The sequence below is a fragment of the Hyperolius riggenbachi genome, chromosome 8 (assembly GCF_040937935.1).
Source record: "Hyperolius riggenbachi isolate aHypRig1 chromosome 8, aHypRig1.pri, whole genome shotgun sequence".
NCBI classification, from domain to species: domain Eukaryota; kingdom Metazoa; phylum Chordata; class Amphibia; order Anura; family Hyperoliidae; genus Hyperolius; species Hyperolius riggenbachi.
In genome coordinates, this window is record NC_090653.1 from 196718020 (window position 1) to 196737388 (window position 19369).

The 19369-nt window shown below is 43.5% G+C and overlaps 1 protein-coding gene across 2 annotated transcripts in view; it reads left to right on the forward strand.

Annotated features, from left to right (window-relative positions):
• Positions 1–19369, forward strand: part of LOC137527537 (coagulation factor VIII-like) — a 506000-nt gene that overhangs the window by 278303 nt on the left and 208328 nt on the right. For both annotated transcript variants that reach the window (XM_068248081.1, XM_068248082.1), the window contains one exon: positions 13800–13991. In XM_068248081.1, the coding sequence (XP_068104182.1) occupies positions 13800–13991 (192 nt within the window). The remainder of the gene's footprint in view (positions 1–13799; positions 13992–19369) is intronic.

The following is a 19369-nucleotide window of genomic DNA, read 5'->3' on the forward strand; positions in this document are numbered from 1 at the left end:
CGCTGGCTGCAATTCTGGAGGGGGGGCCCCTAGGTGAGGGAGGGGGGTTTCTGGTCACTGCTGCCCACATTACGATTTTCTGGTGACTGCTGCCCACATTACGATTTTCAGGTGTCTGCTGCCCACATTACGATTTTCAGGTGTCTGCTGCCCACATTACGATTTTCTGGTGTCTGCTGCCCACATTACGATTTTCAGGTGACTGCTGCCCACATTACGATTTTCAGGTGTCTGCTGCCCACATTGCGATTTTCAGGTGTCTGCTGCCCACATTGCGATTTTCAGGTGTCTGCTGCCCACATTACGATTTTCAGGTGTCTGCTGCCCACATTATGATTTTCTGGTGACTGCTGCCCACATTACGATTTTCAGGTGTCTGCTGCCCACATTACGATTTTCTGGTGTCTGCTGCTCACATTACGATTTTCTGGTCACTGCTGCCTACATTGCGATTTTCTGGTGTCTGCTGCCCACATTACGATTTTCAGGTGTCTGCTGCCCACATTACGCTTTTCTGGTGACTGCTGCCCACATTGCGATTTTCAGGTGTCTGCTGCCCACATTACGATTTTCTGGTGTCTGCTGCCCACATTACGATTTTCAGGTGTCTGCTGCCCACATTATGATTTTCTGGTGACTGCTGCCCACATTGCGATTTTCTGGTCACTGCTGCCTACATTGCGATTTTCTGGTGTCTGCTGCCTACATTGCGATTTTCTGGTGTCTGCTGCCCACATTACGATTTTCAGGTGTCTGCTGCCCACATTACGCTTTTCTGGTGACTGCTGCCCACATTGCGATTTTCAGGTGTCTGCTGCCCACATTACGATTTTCTGGTGTCTGCTGCTCACATTACGATTTTCAGGTGTCTGCTGCCCACATTATGATTTTCTGGTGACTGCTGCCCACATTGCGATTTTCTGGTCACTGCTGCCTACATTGCGATTTTCTGGTGTCTGCTGCCCACATTACGATTTTCAGGTGTCTGCTGCCCACATTACGCTTTTCTGGTGACTGCTGCCCACATTGCGATTTTCAGGTGTCTGCTGCCCACATTACGATTTTCTGGTGTCTGCTGCCCACAGTACGATTTTCTGGTCACTGCTGCCCACATTGCGATTTTCAGGTGTCTGCTGCCCACATTACGATTTTCTGGTCACTGCTGCCCACTTTTGGGGGGGGGGGGGTATCTGGCACCAACCTGATTGCATTTTGGGGGGTATCTGCCGCCAATCTGATTGCATTTTGTGGGGGTATCAGCCGCCAACCTGATTGCATTTTGTCGGAAAATCTGCTGCGATTTGACTACTTGATGCATTATCATGAGGCATGTAACTACTTGAATATTTTATCTAAAATGTATCTGGTCGGACCTAATCTCTGTGAATAACACCGCTACTTATGTTGTGTTTTTTTTTTTTAAGTCTGCCCATGACTCATCGTGACCACGCCGATGTTCCAGTGCGTGGTGACACCCATTTACTTTCGCTGCGGCCTCAGAAGTGCTCACAATCTTTTCCCTACCATAAACTCATGCAAAATTTCTAGAGTACATGTGTATGTGAGCCCAAAATGGGGGGGGGGGGGGGGGGGGGGGTGGCGAGGAGGAGGGGATCGGGGGGGGGGGGGCCCAGGCTGAAACTTCCTTGGTGGGCCCTTAGTGTCCCAGTCCGACCCTGAATTGCCCTATGTCATTAAAGATACAAAACACATGCTGAACCAAATTGAGGAGATGGGGGTTGGACAGGACACAGTACTGGTGACTGCCGATGTCTCATCATTATATACAAATATCCCTCACCATCTGGCCCTTGAAGCGGTTGAACACTATCTCACACTGGATGATGAAATGCAGCAGAAACAAATAATTTTTCTTTTGGAATTATTAAATTTTGCACTTAAAAGGAACTACTTTTGGCACCAAGGAGATTATTTTTTGCAAAAGCGAGGTTGTGCCATGGGGGCGGGGTATGCTCCATGTTTGGCCAACCTCTTTATGTCTAGATGGGAGGAGGGTATTTTGGAGGTAGAAGCACAGAGTGGGACACCACTGAGTCACTGGTCTAGATATGTAGACGACCTGTTCTGGTTATGGAATGGGTCGGTAGAGCACTTGCAAGAGTTCATTTCACAATTGAATAATAATGATTGGAATATTGAACTCAATGTGGAGTTCAGTAGAAGCACCATTAATTTTTTGGACTTAAACATAAGGAAGGAGGGCACTAGATTGTTGATGAAAAGTCACTTTAAAGACACAGATAGAAATGGTTTCATCCCAGTAGATAGTAATCATCACCCTAGGTGGATAGGGGGGATACCGAGGGGCCAGATGGTGAGGATGAGAAGGAATTGCACTCACACATGGGAATATGTGGAGCAATCTCAGGTTCTGATAGATAGATTTGTTGAGAAAGGTTATGATGAGGAGAGTTTGCAAAAAACCATGATTGAAGTGGGAAAAAGGGAAAGAAGAGATCTATTACAGGGTAAAAGGGATCAAGGAGGATCACAACAAAAATATCAAACTGCATTTATCACAGATTTTAGCACTAAACATAAGAATTTGGAGAGGATTATCTCAAGACATTGGGGTATTTTGTTGGAAGATGTGACTTTGAAAAAACTGCTGCCTGATAAACCTAAAATGATATATAGGAAAGCCAATAATTTAAAAAATATACTGGCTCCTAGCTGTGTAAATCCACCAAAAGCCCCTCAGTTGATGCCTTGGCAGAGGAAAGGATTTTTCCCATGTGGGGGGTGCTTCTCGTGCAGAGGGGCCAAGGGAGTGAGAACAGATTGTTTCGTATCATTTCAGAATGGGAGATCCTTCAAGGTAGAACAAAACATCACATGTCACAGCAAAGGGGTAGTATATTTGCTTTGGTGTGGGTGTGGGAAGCAATATATAGGTCGGACCAAAAGGGAATTAACAGAGCGAATAGCTGAACATGTAAGGAACATAAGAAAGGGGGTGAGGGGGCATAGTGTATCCGAGCACTTTAGAAAAGAACATGACCGAGACCCAAGTGGGCTGAATTTTTGTGCAATTGAGAAGATAAACATACCATGGCGAGGGGGAAACAAGATTAGATTAATTTCAAGAAAGGAGACTGAGTGGATCTTCTTGATGGAAACCATGCAACCAAAGGGATTTAATGTGGAAATAGATCTCAACTGTTTTATTGATGACAGCTAAGAGAGGGAAGGAATTTTGCATGTGTGAGATAAAATAATATTATGGCAGTATGGGGTTAGGCCACTAGAGGGAGATAATATGAATATGAAAATGAATGTATTGATTATAACCTCGTCCTTATGAAGATGTAAAATATGTATATGAAAAGAATGTGGAAATAGAGATCATGGAGATAATTTATATGGAAATAATGTGGGGATAGACAAATTAGAAAGAATGTGTTTATAAAGTAGAGGATTGGGTCTGGTGATATAAATGATATATGATGTTATGTTGAATACGCTGCTTCTAATGTAAAAGCTTGTGGAGCGGAGGATGCTCCACAAATAATTTGAATGAAAATACGGTGAATTGTAGAGAAGTAATAGGGGGTCACGTAGTTTAGTTGGTATAATATGATGTAAGAGGATGTTTAAAATTAGCAAACATATTAGGGGGAGTGAATCCAACACTGATCCTTATAGAAGGCTTTTTAATATGAATAGAATTTGTAATAAAGTTTTAAATAAAGTTTTTTATGTGTACAAAAGCCTCCCGGGCTCCGGAACGCACACTGACACGCAAGGAAGTGAGTTTCAAGTAGAGGGAGGCGTGCAGCGTAATGACGGCATGCGCACTGGCCGGGAAGCGGACGGAGCCTATTGGGAGGCGGGGGTACGACGTCACAAAGGGGCGTAGCAAGATGCCTTATTACAGCAATCTCCGCATGGTGGCTCCATCCCCTGAATGAGTCATCTTCATGACGAAATCGATAGGGAGGAGCCACATGCGGAAGTAACACGGACAGTGTAGTGGGACGCGGTGGCGTGGTGGAGCAAGCAAGCCCTGGGATACCAGCACACGGCGGCCAGCCCGGGAGGCCGCACGGGGTGGAGCCCGTTCCTAACACTCCACAGGCTTACCAACTACCTGTAACATGTGAGTGGAACCTTTTTTAATAAATACCCTTTTAAGCTAAGATGCCTGCGCAATGATAGCATTTGTTTGCATTGAGGTCACATTCAGGAAGAAAGGAGAGGTGATATCTGGATAGCATCTGACTGCCACAGGGTGTGGGGAGCCTATCAAATACCCCAGAGGCGAGATAAGGCCAATGTCATTGCTGGCCCACCTTATTTGGTGAGTGAGGATCCTTTAGGGTGTTCCTGGTGGTGGTGACAGCATTGTTGTCTATGGTGGAGCGCTTCTGGAGGAGAAATACTAAAAGCATAACCTATATACATAATCAGATTGCTGGGCACATGGCAGACTGTAAACTACCAAACTACCAGTGACACTAAAGGCCCTTTTTTCACCAAATGTAACAATGTAATTCTTTCTTATCAAAGTCCCTGGAGTGACAGAACATTTGACACATGACATTAATGTTACCATTCTGAAAACTAGAATGCACAGTACAATATTTTTCCTCCTACTGCGCATGCGCAATACACTCACGGAGGCGGGAGCATGATTGAGGATTCGCGCTGCCAGGGCTGTGCAGTCGCAGTCGCCGGCAAGTGGCTCTGTCGCTGGAATTGAAACTAAGCCACTGCGGGGACCAGAGGATCGTTCCAACAACAACAACAAAGCGCATAAGCATGGCTCCGACCATCGTGGTACAGAGGAAGAATTTTATAAGTCTGGAAATGCCAGGCTAAACAGGTGGCTTTTCAGTCTGGATTTGAATAGCTCCAGGGATGGTGCTGTCTTTACTGGGTGTGGCAGGGAGTTCCAAAGAGTAGGGGCAGCATGACAGAAGGCTCTATCTCCAGATTTTTTGAGGTGCACTCTGGGAGTGACCAAGTTTATAGAACTTGCTGATCTGAGGTTGTGAGAGGTGTGGTGCAGCTTCAGCAGGTCCTTCATGTATCCAGGGCCCAGATTGTGCAGGGATTTGAATGTCAGCAGTCCAATCTTGAAGAGTATTCTCCATTCTACTGGTAGCCAGTGCAGTGAGCGAAGGATCGGTGTAATGTGACAGTGGCGAGGCTGGTTTGTTAGCAATCTGGCAGCAGCATTCTGCATTAATTGCAGGCGACGCAGGTCCTTTTTAGGGAGGCCAGCATAAAGGGCATTGTAGTAGTCCAGCCGTGATGTGATGAAGGCATGGACTAGGGTTAGAAAATCCTCTGGGGGAATCAGATGTTTAATCTTTGCAATGTTCTTCAGATGAAAGAAGGAAGATTTAACTACAGATGAAATTTGGTTTCTGAAACTCAATTCCCCATCGATTAGTACTCCAAGGCTGCGCACAAGGTTGGAGCTGTTTATGTCTGAATTCCCAATCCTGATTGGTGTTGCTTTAGGATAGAGCTGTTTTGATGGCGAGTGTTGGCTTTGGACAAACAGGACCTCAGTTTTGGCAGCATTTAGTTTCAACCAGGCAGTACCAGGACGTACCAGGCAGCTACAGGGCGGCTGCAGGGGGCTGGTAGAAGCCCCAGGTAAGTGAAACTATTTTTAATGTTTAGTTAAGGTTCCCTTTAGGCAGGGAACTCAGTAGACGCATTTGTGCGCATTTTGTCACGGACTGCAAAACGTGCACAATTCTACAATGCACACGCACGTGCATTCACATATGCGAACATGAGTGTCATGTGGAAAAAAAGCAGAAACCTGTGTGATTTAAAAACGTACAGAAGTTAAGGTTCCCTTTAGGTAAGAAACACACTAGACACAATTGTGCGCATTTTCCCATGGACGGCAAAACACACACGATTCTACAGGCTATTGAAGTCAATAGCCTCGTGCGGGAAATATATGTCGCAACCGTTTGTTCACGTTTTGCATTTTTCCATGCATTGTTCAATTGTACAACTTTCACCTTTTTTCCGCACTACGTGCACATTCGCATAATGTACTGTACATACCGTCAGAAATGTGGAAAGGTTCCTGGAAAAACATACACGTTAAGCACAAACGCAAAAGCGTGAATGCAAAAGCCGACGGAGACCTGGGAATCACAGGAGAAAACGGCCCTGCAAGTGTGTACACTGCCTTAAAAAGATCTATTTACCTGGGGCTTTCTCCAACCTCTGGCAACCTATCTGTCCCTCGTCGCAGTTCTGCCTCCGTTGCAGATGCCGATCTCGTCAGATCGCTATCCTTTGTGCCTGCATGAGCGATTGGCTGCGAGCGCTTGGCCGTGATGCTCGTGATCATGCTCGTGGCGTGGAGCATATTGCTCAGGCGCAGGAGTACTGCGCCTATGCAGAACGCTCCAGGCCATGTGAGCGACTGCGATCGCAAGCAGCGTGGCCACACGCTTGCGCCGTCACAGAAGATGCTGACCTGGCAGGTGGATCCCGGGACTCTGGAGCTGCGGCAAGGCTGAAAGAAGCCCCAGGTTGTCACTTTTGAAGTGCACATTAGTTTGCGCGGGCAGTGTTGCTCAGATAGCCACCCAATCACGAATTCGAGTAAATCCAGCCACAGCAGAATCAAAATCTGGATATGCCATGAATGTGATCCGGATTTGAATTGGAGCTCCGGATTCGGCTCAGATTTTAGCCGTGATTACATGTACAATCCGTGATCACTGTCGTGATTACGTATTTGACTTTAACGTTAATAGCAAAACCCCCATTCATGCTACAATCACTAAAAGTGCATGGATTATAAAGGTGATCAGTGGCTACAACTTAAAAAATTTTTTTTTCAAAAAGACGTAATAGTTTTTGAGAAAATAGATTTTAAAATTTCAAATGAAAAAAGTATTTGTGATTAAAAACCGCCAAAACCCGCCGACTTTAGCGGATAATAGCAAAGCTATGCTGGGGCCGCGCTACAGCTCTGCTTGCATACTTATTGCTAATGTTGCTGTTTTACACGGAATGGGCTTTGCATGCCTTGTACAGTGTTATAAGAGCTTTGTAGCCTCTGAACAATTTGACCTGTGACTACAATCTGTAATACATTGAGCATCAATTCACTATCTTTATTCCTTCCATCCCTTCAACTGAGTGGACATTGGTCTTATCCCTAGTGGCCATTGTGGTGTTGCACCTGTGTGTGTTATGAGTGTGCTGGGAGTATGGCGGGGTGGCCATCCCATGTGCTGGGAGTATGGCGGGATGGCCATCCCATTACTTTTTCAGTTCTGTACTATTTACGCATTTATATTTAAATAAAGTGGATTTATACTTTTGATAGTAATTTACATACTCTTGGTTATAATTTGTGTATATTGTCACACTAGTCAATCCCTTTCTCTGCCACTTCTTAACTACTTGTGTCACCCTATTCATAGTAGTACGGCTTGGACTCTAGACAGGTCTGGGGACTGCAGCCCCTGATGCTTTTGTGGCATTTTATCTTTACACTGTAATTTCTCAATGATTATATGTCATTATGTCTTTTTAATGTCTTTTTAATGTCTTTTTAATAGTGTTTTGATCTGAATAAAATAGTTTTTGTACTTTCATGCACCCAAGAGCCAATTTGTTTTTTTTGTTGCTCTATATATTTATTTGTTGGCATAGTGCATGGAAATATATTATTATCCACTTGATACCTGGTCTGCAAAACACGGTCAGGGCAGGTATATTATGTGCACTGCCCATTGGGTCACCCTATTGATGGCTGCCAAGCATGGAATACGTGGCTGTGCGGTGGAGTTGGGGACACCACCACAACTTGCAGGCAGGCCTGCTGCCACCTCCTCTTCTCCTCCTACTCCTCCACCCTCTTCGCTATCCTCCTTGGCTGAGTCCTCCTCTTCTGCTGCTGTTGCTTTCTCTGCTTTCTCTGCAACAACTGCACCCCCCAGGTCCCCAGGGCCTATTCCACCTCCCAGGAATGACGGCGTCACACCGTTCTGGCCATGACTTTCTTGCAAGTCGTTAGTCACACTGGACCAGCACTCCTGGCCGCTCTGAACAAACAGGTAGCTCTTTGGCTGACCCTGCACCAAGTGGAGTTTGGCATAGTTGTATGTGACAACGGAAGCAATCTGTTGGCGGTGTTGAGGTTGGGCAAGTTAACACATGTGCCCTGCATAGCACGTGTTGAATCTCATTATACATTATACATGGGCAGCACGGTGGCGTAGTGGTTAGCTCTCTCGCCTTGCAGCGCTGGGTCCCTGGTTCGAATCCCAGCCAGGGCACTATCTGCAAAGAGTTTGCATGTTCTCTCCGTGTCTGTGTGGGTTTCCTCCGGGCACTCTGGTTTCCCCCCACATTCCAAAAACATACAGATAAGTTAATTGGCTACCTCTAAAAATTGGCCCTAGACTACAGTACTTACACTACATAATATAGACATATGGCAATGGTAGGGATTACATTGTGAGCTCCTTTGAGGGACAGTTAGTGACAAGATATATATATGTATATATATACACGGTACAGCGCTTCGTAATATGTCGGCGCTATATAAATACTAAATAATAATAATAATACATTGATTTGTGTGTAAGAATACAGATTTACAGGAAGTCCAGGAAAGTATGGGGCCGTTTGAGATGTTCCTACAAGGCCATGGCACAATTTTCAGAGATTCAGCGGGAAAAGAACAAGCAAGGACATCACAGTCTTCGGATGTTATGTTGATGTCGGCCATGCGCAGTTTTTCTTTATCCAACGCATGGCCACAGCCCTCCGGGATCCACCCTCAAAGATTGCCTTGACCACCAGGTAGCAGATTACCTGGCCTAATTGCCGATATTGACACTGAGGAGCGATAAACCCCTGGACTATTAGCGTAGGCTTGATCTGTGGCCTGAGCTCTCACAATTTGCCATCGAACTTCTCTCTTGCCCCGCCTCAAGCGTCCTGTCAGAGAGGACCTTTAGCGCAGCAGGAGGGATTGCCACTGAGAAGCACAGTCGATTAGCTCAGAAAAGTGTGGATTACTTCACTTTTATAAAAATGTATGAGGCATGGATCCCGGAGGGCTACTGCCTGACCGAAGACTTTTAAGTCAGTCCCCACCCAGCATTTCTGCTTGCTGCATGACTGACTGACTTCTGCGCCACCACCAACAGGGTCCAGACCAGGACTCCAGGACTCCACTCCACAGGTGGATCCTGAATTATTAAGGCCACTGCTATGCAGCAGCCATAATTTTTCTGGCCTATGGTGCTGAACTGTAGCTGAAACAAAAAAATGTACATGATGTAAATTCCCCTTCATGATCGTTACCTTGTCGTGGTGATGGGGCTTGCATATTACGAAGAAGCAATGACCTATATGAGTGTGTTGGGGCACACCCAAAAGAATAAGGTTGTTGCTTCATTGTGGACAGACCAAATTTGATTGGTCGGCTGGATACATTTTGGCAAAACCTTTGGTCACCTCAGGCAATCATTCAATAAATCCTACTAGGCCAGCACTGGGCCCACACTGCAGAAACAATGTTTTCTGGGTCACTTTACTGGCATGACCATAGGGGCTGGAAAACTGCCATGGTCTGCACTCTCCCCAATGTGCGCACATTAGCACGGCGACCACTACACAAAGATTGCGGCTGAGAGGACTAACATTTAAGTCCTGAAAGTCTCTACTATTAACAACTTTTTGCGGTGCATAACTCTTACATTACCACTCTGGACATTTAAAAGCAGCCCTTTATTCCTCAAATGTAAGAATGTACTGTGAGTTCAGCCCTAGCGATTAAAACCCGACTGTGTCAACTCCATAATTTTTGGTGGGAATTTTGGCATGGATCCCCCTTCGGTATGCACCGATCCAGGTGTTAGACCCTTTGAAATGAGTTTTCCATCACTTTTGTGGCCATAAACAGTCTTTTTAGGTTTCTAAATTTACTTGCCCATTGAAGTCTATGGAGGTTTGCTCTGTTCGCACAAACTCAAACTTTTCCGGAAGTTCGAGTTTCAACGTTTGCGAACGGGAAATTTGATGTTTACGATATCTCTAGTTATGAATTGTGATATTCCCCTTTATCTACTACTCCTCTTACATTTAAGTGTGGTATTTATTCAAATTTGGGAATATCAGCTCTGAGGAGTGTCAGAATCCTTACTGATCGGTGTGATACATATTTTTCTGTGTGGATATCTCTGTTACAGTGGGACAAGATTGTGCAGCAGGTGGGAGAGGATTGTGCTCGGGACAGGGGGGCCAGGAGTGTGGAACAACTCATTAACTCCAGTTTTAGGAAACTGGAGAAATTATATGAACAAAAAAGCAAAGCTTGGTGGAACATCAAGTACAACAAGAATTATCTATCTTAAAACAAGGCTCCTTTGTGGCTGCAAATCCAGATTTTTCCTTTTAAAAATACATTACCTGATAATTTTAAACAGAGATGGGAGGATCATTTTGAAAACTGCTGTAGGTTAATGCTAGGTCTCATGCAAGAATTAGAGGAGACTGATCTTGTTGAAATTAATAACAAGATAACTAATTTCGATCAGGTAGTGTAAGGGTTTCGCCTGCATCACACTGACAGACAAAAAGCCACGTTTAACGCATCGCAAACAACCGCAAAGACTTTTAGTAATTACGTCAGGTGAGCATAGCTTTGTTTTTACTAGTTGACACCTCCAGGACATAAATGTTAGTCCTCTCAGCAGTAGTCTTTGTGTAGTGGTATGTAGTGGCTGCTGTGCTTGTGCACACAATCGTGGGAGTGAAGGTGATCACGGTTTTCCAGTCCCTATGGTCAGGATGAGGTAGTTCAATGACAGTTAAGTGACCAAAATAAACAATTATTCTACACTGAGGCCTTATACAGGGGGCAGTAGTGGATACTAGATGCCAGTAGTGCTGTGAAGGTGGGTTATGGTCGGTGCACTACTAGGACCAGCAAACCTGTCTACTACAGCACTGAGGTTTTACACAGGGTCCAGCGGATACTAAATGCCAGTAGTGGTGTGAAGGTGGGTTATGGTCGGTGCACTACTAGGACCAGCACACCTGTCTCCTAGAGCACTGAGGTTTTACACAGGGTCCAGTGGATACTAAATGCCAGTAGTGGTGTGAGGTGGGTTATGGTCGGTGCACTACTAGGACCAGCAGACCTGTCTCCAACAGCTAACTTGTGCACTGGCCACAGAAGAGAAATACAATAGCAAGAAAAACAATGTATCAGCCGTAAGAAGGGCTTAGCTGCTCAGGACAATGTGGTACCAGCAAGAATCTGCACTGAGAGGACACAGAATAAAGGCCTACCTAACTCTCTCCCTGTCAGCAACACACTGTCCCTGCTCTCACTAAGACAGCAGCCCAGAATGATACTGGTTAGTATCTAAGGTTACGCCGTAATTGTAGTGACAACAAGATCTTTGAAAAGGAGGCCAAACTTGTATGGGCCAGGTGCAGGGAGAGAGGTTACAAGGATAGATGGCTCAAAAACGCCTATAAATGTGCCAAAGCAACTAATCGCATGGATTTTCTGGAAAATAATAGCTAACACGACCAATACGGACAATCGGGAACGATTGGTCACTAGATTTAATGATCAATGGACTGAGATTGAGGGGGTTACTTCTTAGTCGTCACTGTCACATCCTATCCAATGACAATCTAGCGAAGGAATTCATACCTGCGGCTCCTGGGGTTACCTTTAGACGTATGAAGAATGTTGGAGATCTGGTGACATCTAGTCATTTCAAAGGCATTACAAATAAAAAACATTGCTCCATTACAGGTACATACACCTCTATTGTCGATGTGGATGTTTTTACATTGGCCAACTTATAGAGCTTTTAAAGAAAGAATCAAGGACCATGTAGGTGAAACTGGTGGTTGCAACTTTAAGTCTCACATCACACCAATCGTATCATATTTTACATTTTCACTTTTATTATTGTTTTGTGCATGCTGGTACCCATAACTACTAGCTTATCTTTAGACTGTCAGCCTTCGGGCACGGTCCTCCTCCTTATGTATCCTACCTGTTCACGCACCTCCATTACTGTACACCCATCCTATGGATGTGAGTGAACTCTTGAGTGAACTTGACTTGCCTAATCTCCATGCTCCCATCCAGTGATTGACTAAGCATTACCTTGTAATCTGTACTGTATTGTCTTATTGCTGTATGTCTGTAACCTTAACTAATGTCCAGCACTGCGAAATATGTTGGCACTTAAAGAGAACCTGTACTGAGTAAAAATATTAAAAATAAACACATGAGGTAACTGCAAATGAACATTACATAGTTACCTTGCCATCAGTTCCTTTCAGAAGCTCACCATTTTCTTCTGACAATAATCCCTTCCAGTTCTGACAATATTTTGTCAGATCTGAAATATATCAGTTGCTGTCAATAAAATATCAGTTGCTGTCAGTTATAGCTGAGAAGAAAACTGATGTACCAGGTAATGTCCATGTTTCCCTATGGCTCAAGTGGGCGATGTTACAGTTTAACTGTGTGCTGACCAGAAAGCTGTTATGGGTAATAGCCATTTTCAAAATGGAGGACGAAAAATTCCCTTGATCACAGTGAACAAACAGGACGCGGGACAGGAGAAATACGCTGAGGAGTAGACTACATGGAAGGCAAGTATGACTTGTGTATGCTTATTTTGACTTTAAATTTTCAGTTCAGGTTTTCTTTAAATACAATAAATAAATAAATTATCTGGCAGAAATGTTCCTCTCACATGTATGACTTTACAGCCTCATGTAGTTTAATTAATCTTCGTCCCTCTCATCCAATTTGTTTCTAGTCTATGGGTTCATGGTAGCATTTGTATTTCTGGCCATCTAGATGCGCCCGTTAAACTTAAAAGCATTTTGTTTTTTGTTTAAGTATGTTGATGCATGCACTTGCATGCATCATATTTTGAAATTTGGTTTCTCTTTGTTCCGCCCCCGTTTCCTCCCCCTGCACCAGCTTACATTGGTGCACTTCCGGGTTGTGGTTTGCTTTGGAGCACACTGCTCTCATGTGATCCAGCGGCTACATGCTCTGACGCAGCACACCCGACGTGCGATGGGGGCCAGCGGAGGAAACAGTGGGCATGTCCAGATGGGTTTATTTAAAGACGCATGCTATGGCGTCTTGTGAACAGCACTTTTGGTAGTGTCCAGTCTTTGAAAAGGCCACAAGATGTGGCAAAACATGTCAGGCATTTATTACACCATTTTTGCCATCTCCACCTGGACATCCTCCTGTCTGAGTCACACCTCATATGGACTTTTAATTTGGGTCTGTTACTTCCAGTGAATGCGCACACCATACATCATTGAAGACAAACCCTGCGATTGGGGGTGCTATACAACATTCATGGATCTGTGATTGGGATCTGTTTGATTTTTTTTTACATAATGGAATTTACTATTACATCCTTGAAACTTTTAACCATGCATCTTTGTTACCTTCTTTGACATAGTGTCCATGCATCGTCTGTGGAACATTTATGGATCTGTGAGTGCGATCCATTGGAATATTGACTGACCCTGAATCTGCATCTATTTTGTTCTCTACATCAAGGTGGTGCTCACCCTATTCATAGTAGTAGGACTTGGACTCTAGACAGGTCTGGGGACTGTAGCCCCTAATGGTGATTTTGTGGCATTTTATTTTTAGACTGTCATTTTTCTATGATCATATGTCATTACGTCCTTTTATATAGTGTTTTGATCTGAATTTCTTGTTTTGCTGCTCTATAAATTCATATTATGTCTGTTATACTCTCTTCTAGATACAGTTTAAAAACATGGCTTCCCGATCATACTCCTTATATTCTAATGTTTTATCTGCAAAATGGAAAGAAGAAGACAGTGTTCCTCCTCAGCACATGCATACGTATTCTGGAAAAGTAAGCTCACTATTTGGGCCCACTGACTCAGAAGAGGATTGCAGAACCTGGTTTTATACCTCTAATGGCCATTTGGTAACAATATGATCTGCTTCCATTTATGTGTTGTAATGTGATAAATGAATTGATTCTTTATTTTCTTAATTTCTGATTTCTAATGTATGTTGTGGCATCAGACTGCCTGAAATATTGCTGTTAAATCAGTTTATGCTATATATCATTTAGGTTTTAATTGAATTTATCATAATCAGTGTTGTGTATGTTCAGTCCTTGTATTTATTATTTATACATTTTGAGTGCCCCTTTAAATGTAAATATGGGTGACAGGAGTGAGTAACCCTTTTTGATGTTATAAGTAGGAGTGACATTAGCTCCTGAGCAAGCCTTGCTCTATGGGGCTCCCCAGAGTTACTACAACATTTGTAGATTTTTATCATAAATTGAATAGAAAAGATTTTCACACCTGGTTCACACAAAAATAATAGACATAGTATCACAATCGGGTGCTCAGTCTGTAAACCGGACTGTCATAACAGTCCTACAAATGCAATAAAAAAGTATTGACTCGCACACCAGCATGAGTAAGTTGCATAAAGATCTGTATTGAAAAAATAAGTGAGCGCAATTAGGGCAAGTAACACATACAGCTAAATAGCAGTATACAATGGGATACAATAAAAGTGTGGTAGAACAACACAATGCCCCTTGGAACATATAGCCTCTGTAGGCAGCGTCACACAATGAAATGCTTAACAACTAGCAAAAACGATTACAGCAATACAAACAATTGATGCAGGAGACAGAAAATGACATATGGCAATGCAATATCTCATAGGGGTTAGTAATACCCTGACAGCGCCATTTCGGAGGGGTCTCTTCGTCAGAGGGTATCAGTTAGAGGCTCCTTAAGGCTGCTGCAGAGATGTCCGGCATAACAATATGTTTTATACCTGAGAGAGGAGAGAAGGCACGCCCGCAATGGACACCCGGGCCATCCCGTCTGGTGTCAATGACGTCACGTGGCGAATGCCACTTGTGTAATGACGTCACTTCCGGTTCCTCCAATCCCTGTCACGCGCGGCCAGCCAAGCCAGAGTGGCTTCTGCCAACTCCAGCATGGCCGCCGTGCATGCGTGGGCGGAGTTGGGGGACCAGGACACACACCATAGCGCAGGAAACATAGCTGGGGACAAACAGTGGTGCTGGAAAAGAGCGGTGTCCATATAACAGCAGTTTGTACAGTGCCATCTATAAACAGATAGATGGCACTGTACAAACCGCTGTTATATGGACACCGCTCTTTCCATTACAAGACCCGCGATTTGGACTTTTCCAGCACCACCGTTTGCCCCCAGCTCTGTTTCCTGCGCTATGGTGTGTGTCCTGGTCCCCCATCTCCGCCCATGCATGCGCAGCGGCCATACTGGAGTTGGCAGCAGCCACTCTGGCCACGCGTAAATTTACATTAATTTACGATGCGTAATTACGCTCATGCGTAATTTCGGCCCAGCACTGTTCTTAAAGGAGAAATTGTGTACAATTGCCTGGCCTTAATCGATTGTGGGGCAGAGGGCAATTTCATGGACATTTCCCTAGCAGAGATGTTATCCATTCAGACAACTGCATTGTCTGAATTGATACGTATCACTGCGGTTGATGATACAGTGTTACAGACGGATGAAAGATTAAGATTAACTACTGAAGTCACTTTGCAGGTAGGAGTTCTACATTTTGAAGTCGTGAAGTTTTATTGTTTGAATTTACCTTCTTATCCAATTATTCTTGGGTTACCATAGTTGGAGAAACTAACCCAGTGTTTGATTGGCAGTCTGGTCAGTTGATTAGCTGGTCTGTTCAGTGTAATGATGAGTGTTTACAAAGAATTGTGCTAAGTTGTACCAAACTCATTGAACAACAGTTACCTCCTGTTTATCGAAAGTTTGCAGATGTGTTTTCTCCTAAAGCAGCTGACATATTACCACCTCATAGACTATATGATTGTGCTATTGATCTTCTCTCTGGTAGTATGCCTCCGCGTGGCCAGCTGTATAATCTGATTAGACCAGAAGAGCAGGCCATGAGGGAGTATATCGAGGAAAATCTACAGAAGGGATTCAACACTCAGAACCTCTTCCTCAGCAGCTGGTGCAGGGTTCTTTTTTGTAGAGAAAAAAAGATGGTGGTCTGAGACCTCGTATTGTTATATAGGGTTGAATAAGGTCACCGTTGAAAATCGGTATCCATTACCTTTGATCAATGACTTGTTCTCACAGGTTGTGGGAGCTAAGATTTTCTCCAAACTAGATCTTAGAGGTGCTTATACCTTATTTGCATTAAAGAAAATTATGAATGGAAAACTGCCTTTAATACTAAAGATGGTCATTACGAGTATTTGGTTATGCCTTTTGGACTATGTAACGCTCCTGCAGTTTTCCAATATTTTGTCAATGATATATTTCGCAAGTTCCGTGGCAAATTTATGGTTGTATATCTTGATGACATCTTGATCTTTTCTTCCTCCTTGTCTGAAAATAATGATCACGTGAGAAAAGTTTTAATCAAGTTGATGGAAAATCAATTATATGCTAAGTTGGAGAAATGTATATTTGAGGTAAAACAAGTCACATTTCTGGGATACGTGATCTCTGATACTGGGTGGACCATGGATCAGTAGAAAGTCAAAGCTGTGTTAGAATGGCCTCAGCCTAACAGTCTTAGAGCCTTGCAACGATTTTTGGGGTTTGCCAACTTTTACAGGAAATTCATTAAACATGTATTTGGCAAAGTCGCTCCTCTTACGGATCTCACTAAAAAAGGGGCAGATCCATCCAATTGGAGCTCTAAGGCTGTTACGGCTTTTTAAGAGTTAAAACAGGCCTTCTGTTCCGCTCCGGTTTTGATTCACCCGGATATTAAAAAATCTTTCGTTGTCGAGGTAGATGCATCTGAGGTGGGAGTTGGGACAGTCCTGTCTCAGTTTTCTGGTAGCCTGGAGCAACTACACCACTGTGCATTTTTCTCTTGGAAATTATCTTCTGCAGAAAAAAAATATGACATTGGGAATAGAGAACTATTAGCTATTAAATTACCTTAATAAGAATGGAGACATTGGTTGGAAGGTGCAGAAAATCCTGTGACAATTTATACCAATCATAAGGACCTTGAATATATTGAATATGCTAAATGACTGAATTCTTGACAAGCCCTTTGGGCATTGTTTTTCTCTAGGTTTAATTTTTGCATCACTTATAAACCTGGTTCAAAAAATCTAAATGTTTTCTGAAAGAAAATGCCAATATGGATCCTGTATCCATAATTCCTAAGAAATGCATAATTTTTGCTTGTAAATTGTCTCCTGACCTCTCCAACCAATTGCTCAATGTTCAAGATTCAAGACCAGGCACCTCGAATTAAACCTCCTGGGAAATTGTTTATTCCTTGTGATCTGCAAGAAGTAGTCTTTAGACAATTTCATGCAGATAAATCTGCAGTTCATCCTGGGGTTAAAAAGACTATTGAGCTTCTCAGGAGGGATGTTTGGTGGCCTTCTCTCAGTAAAGATGTTGATGTTTTTGTGAAATCTTGTTCTGTTTGTGCCCAAAGTAAGGTGGCACGTACTGCACCCCAAGGTACCTTATTGCTCTTGCCTATTCCTGAAAAGCCTTGGTCTCATGTGTCCTTGGATTTTGTGGTTGATCTTCCAGTTTCCCAGGGTAAAACTGTCATTTGGGTAGTGGTGGACAGATTTAGTAAGATGTCGCACAGTGTACCCCTACCTAAACTTCCATCAGATTTTCATTGAGAATATTTTTAAAATCCATGGTGTCCCTGAAAACATTGTTTCTGATAGAGGGGTGCAATTTGTTTCCCAGTTCTGACATGCTTTTTGTGACAAATTGGGAGTTTCTTTGTCATCTTCCTCTGGGTTTCATCCTGAGTCCAATGGAGAAACTGAATGAATAAACCAGTCATTGGAACAGTATTTGAGATGTTTTGTTTTAGATTGTCAAGAAGATTGCTTTCATTATTTGCCATTTGCTGAATTTGCTATGAACAATCAGGTTCATAGTTCTACTAAAATGGCTCTTTTCTAGATCAGCTATGGTTTTAACCCTAAGTTCAATGCAGATCAAAAACAGAAGTTGGAGGAGCACTCATCCATAGGAAGGAACTGTTGTGTGCCCAAGCCTTGGATCCCTGTATCCTCAGAATCCTCAGTAGTCAAATGTAGAAAGGAGGCTGGCACCACCAGAAGTAGAAAAGTAAAAATTAGCTCTTTATTGATCAGTCATAAAATGACAGCATGGTCAAAAATAAGGCTTTGGCGGCCAAAGCCTTATTTTTGACCATGCTGTCATTTTATGACTGATCAATAAAGAGCTAATTTTTACTTTTCTACTTCTGGTGGTGCCAGCCTCCTTTCTACATTTGCCTAAGTTCAATGCACGTTTTGGTATTTCCAATCTTCCTGAGTTAGAGGAATGGTCCTCAAGGTGTAACCAAATTTGGGAACAAGTACAGAATAACATTAGGAATGCTGTAAATACCCAGAAATTGTTCTCTGATATGCACCGAACTGTTGAGGATGAATTTATGTCTGGAGATTTAGTTTGGGTCTCTACCCGTCACATTCCTCTACGCCATCCTTTTGCCAAGCTGGGTCCCAAATTCATTGGTCCATATCCAGTGGTGGAAAAGATTAGCCGGGTAACTTATAAAGTTAAATTACCCAGATCCATTAGAGGGGTTAATTCTTTTCATGTTTCTCTGTTAAAATCTGCAGCTAATTACAATACTTAGAAACCACCCCCTCCACCCGTGGAAGTTGATCGTGAACAAGAATTTGAGGTTGAGAGAATTCTTGATTCTCATATTTTAAGAAATTTATTACAATTCTTAATTGACTGGAAAGGATATGGACCAGAAGAGAGATCTTGGGTCCCTGCTAAATAAGTTCATGCTGATCTAGCAATAAGGGAGTTTTATGAGAAGAATCCTGGGGAACCCAGGTTGGAGTGCCTGGAGTCCACTCCTAAGGAAGGGGGTTCTGTAAGATCAGCAGGGCACTCATGGTGGCGGAACGCTTAGAGCCAGGCTGACCCAAGCTTCTGAGTCTCGGCAGGCCGCTGAAATCACTGGAGCGCAGCCTGGTGCTCAGCTCCCATTGGATAGGCGGCGGACACGCTCTCAGTATGCACTCCGCCGCTATAAACAGTAACCACGTGTGTGTGTGTGTTGCGTGTCAGCTGATACGCTGAGCTTCTATTGGTTGTTTTCAATTCTATTTGTTTCTGATTGGTTAGTCCTTGTATTTAAGCATGGTGAGCGCCCCCAGACATCGCCCGTGATGGCATTAGCTTTTGGCTTGTTGCTGGGTATACGCTCACAAAACCATTTGACTTCTGTTGCCGATTCTGCCTTGTATCTTGACCACACTTTACTCTAAGTTGATT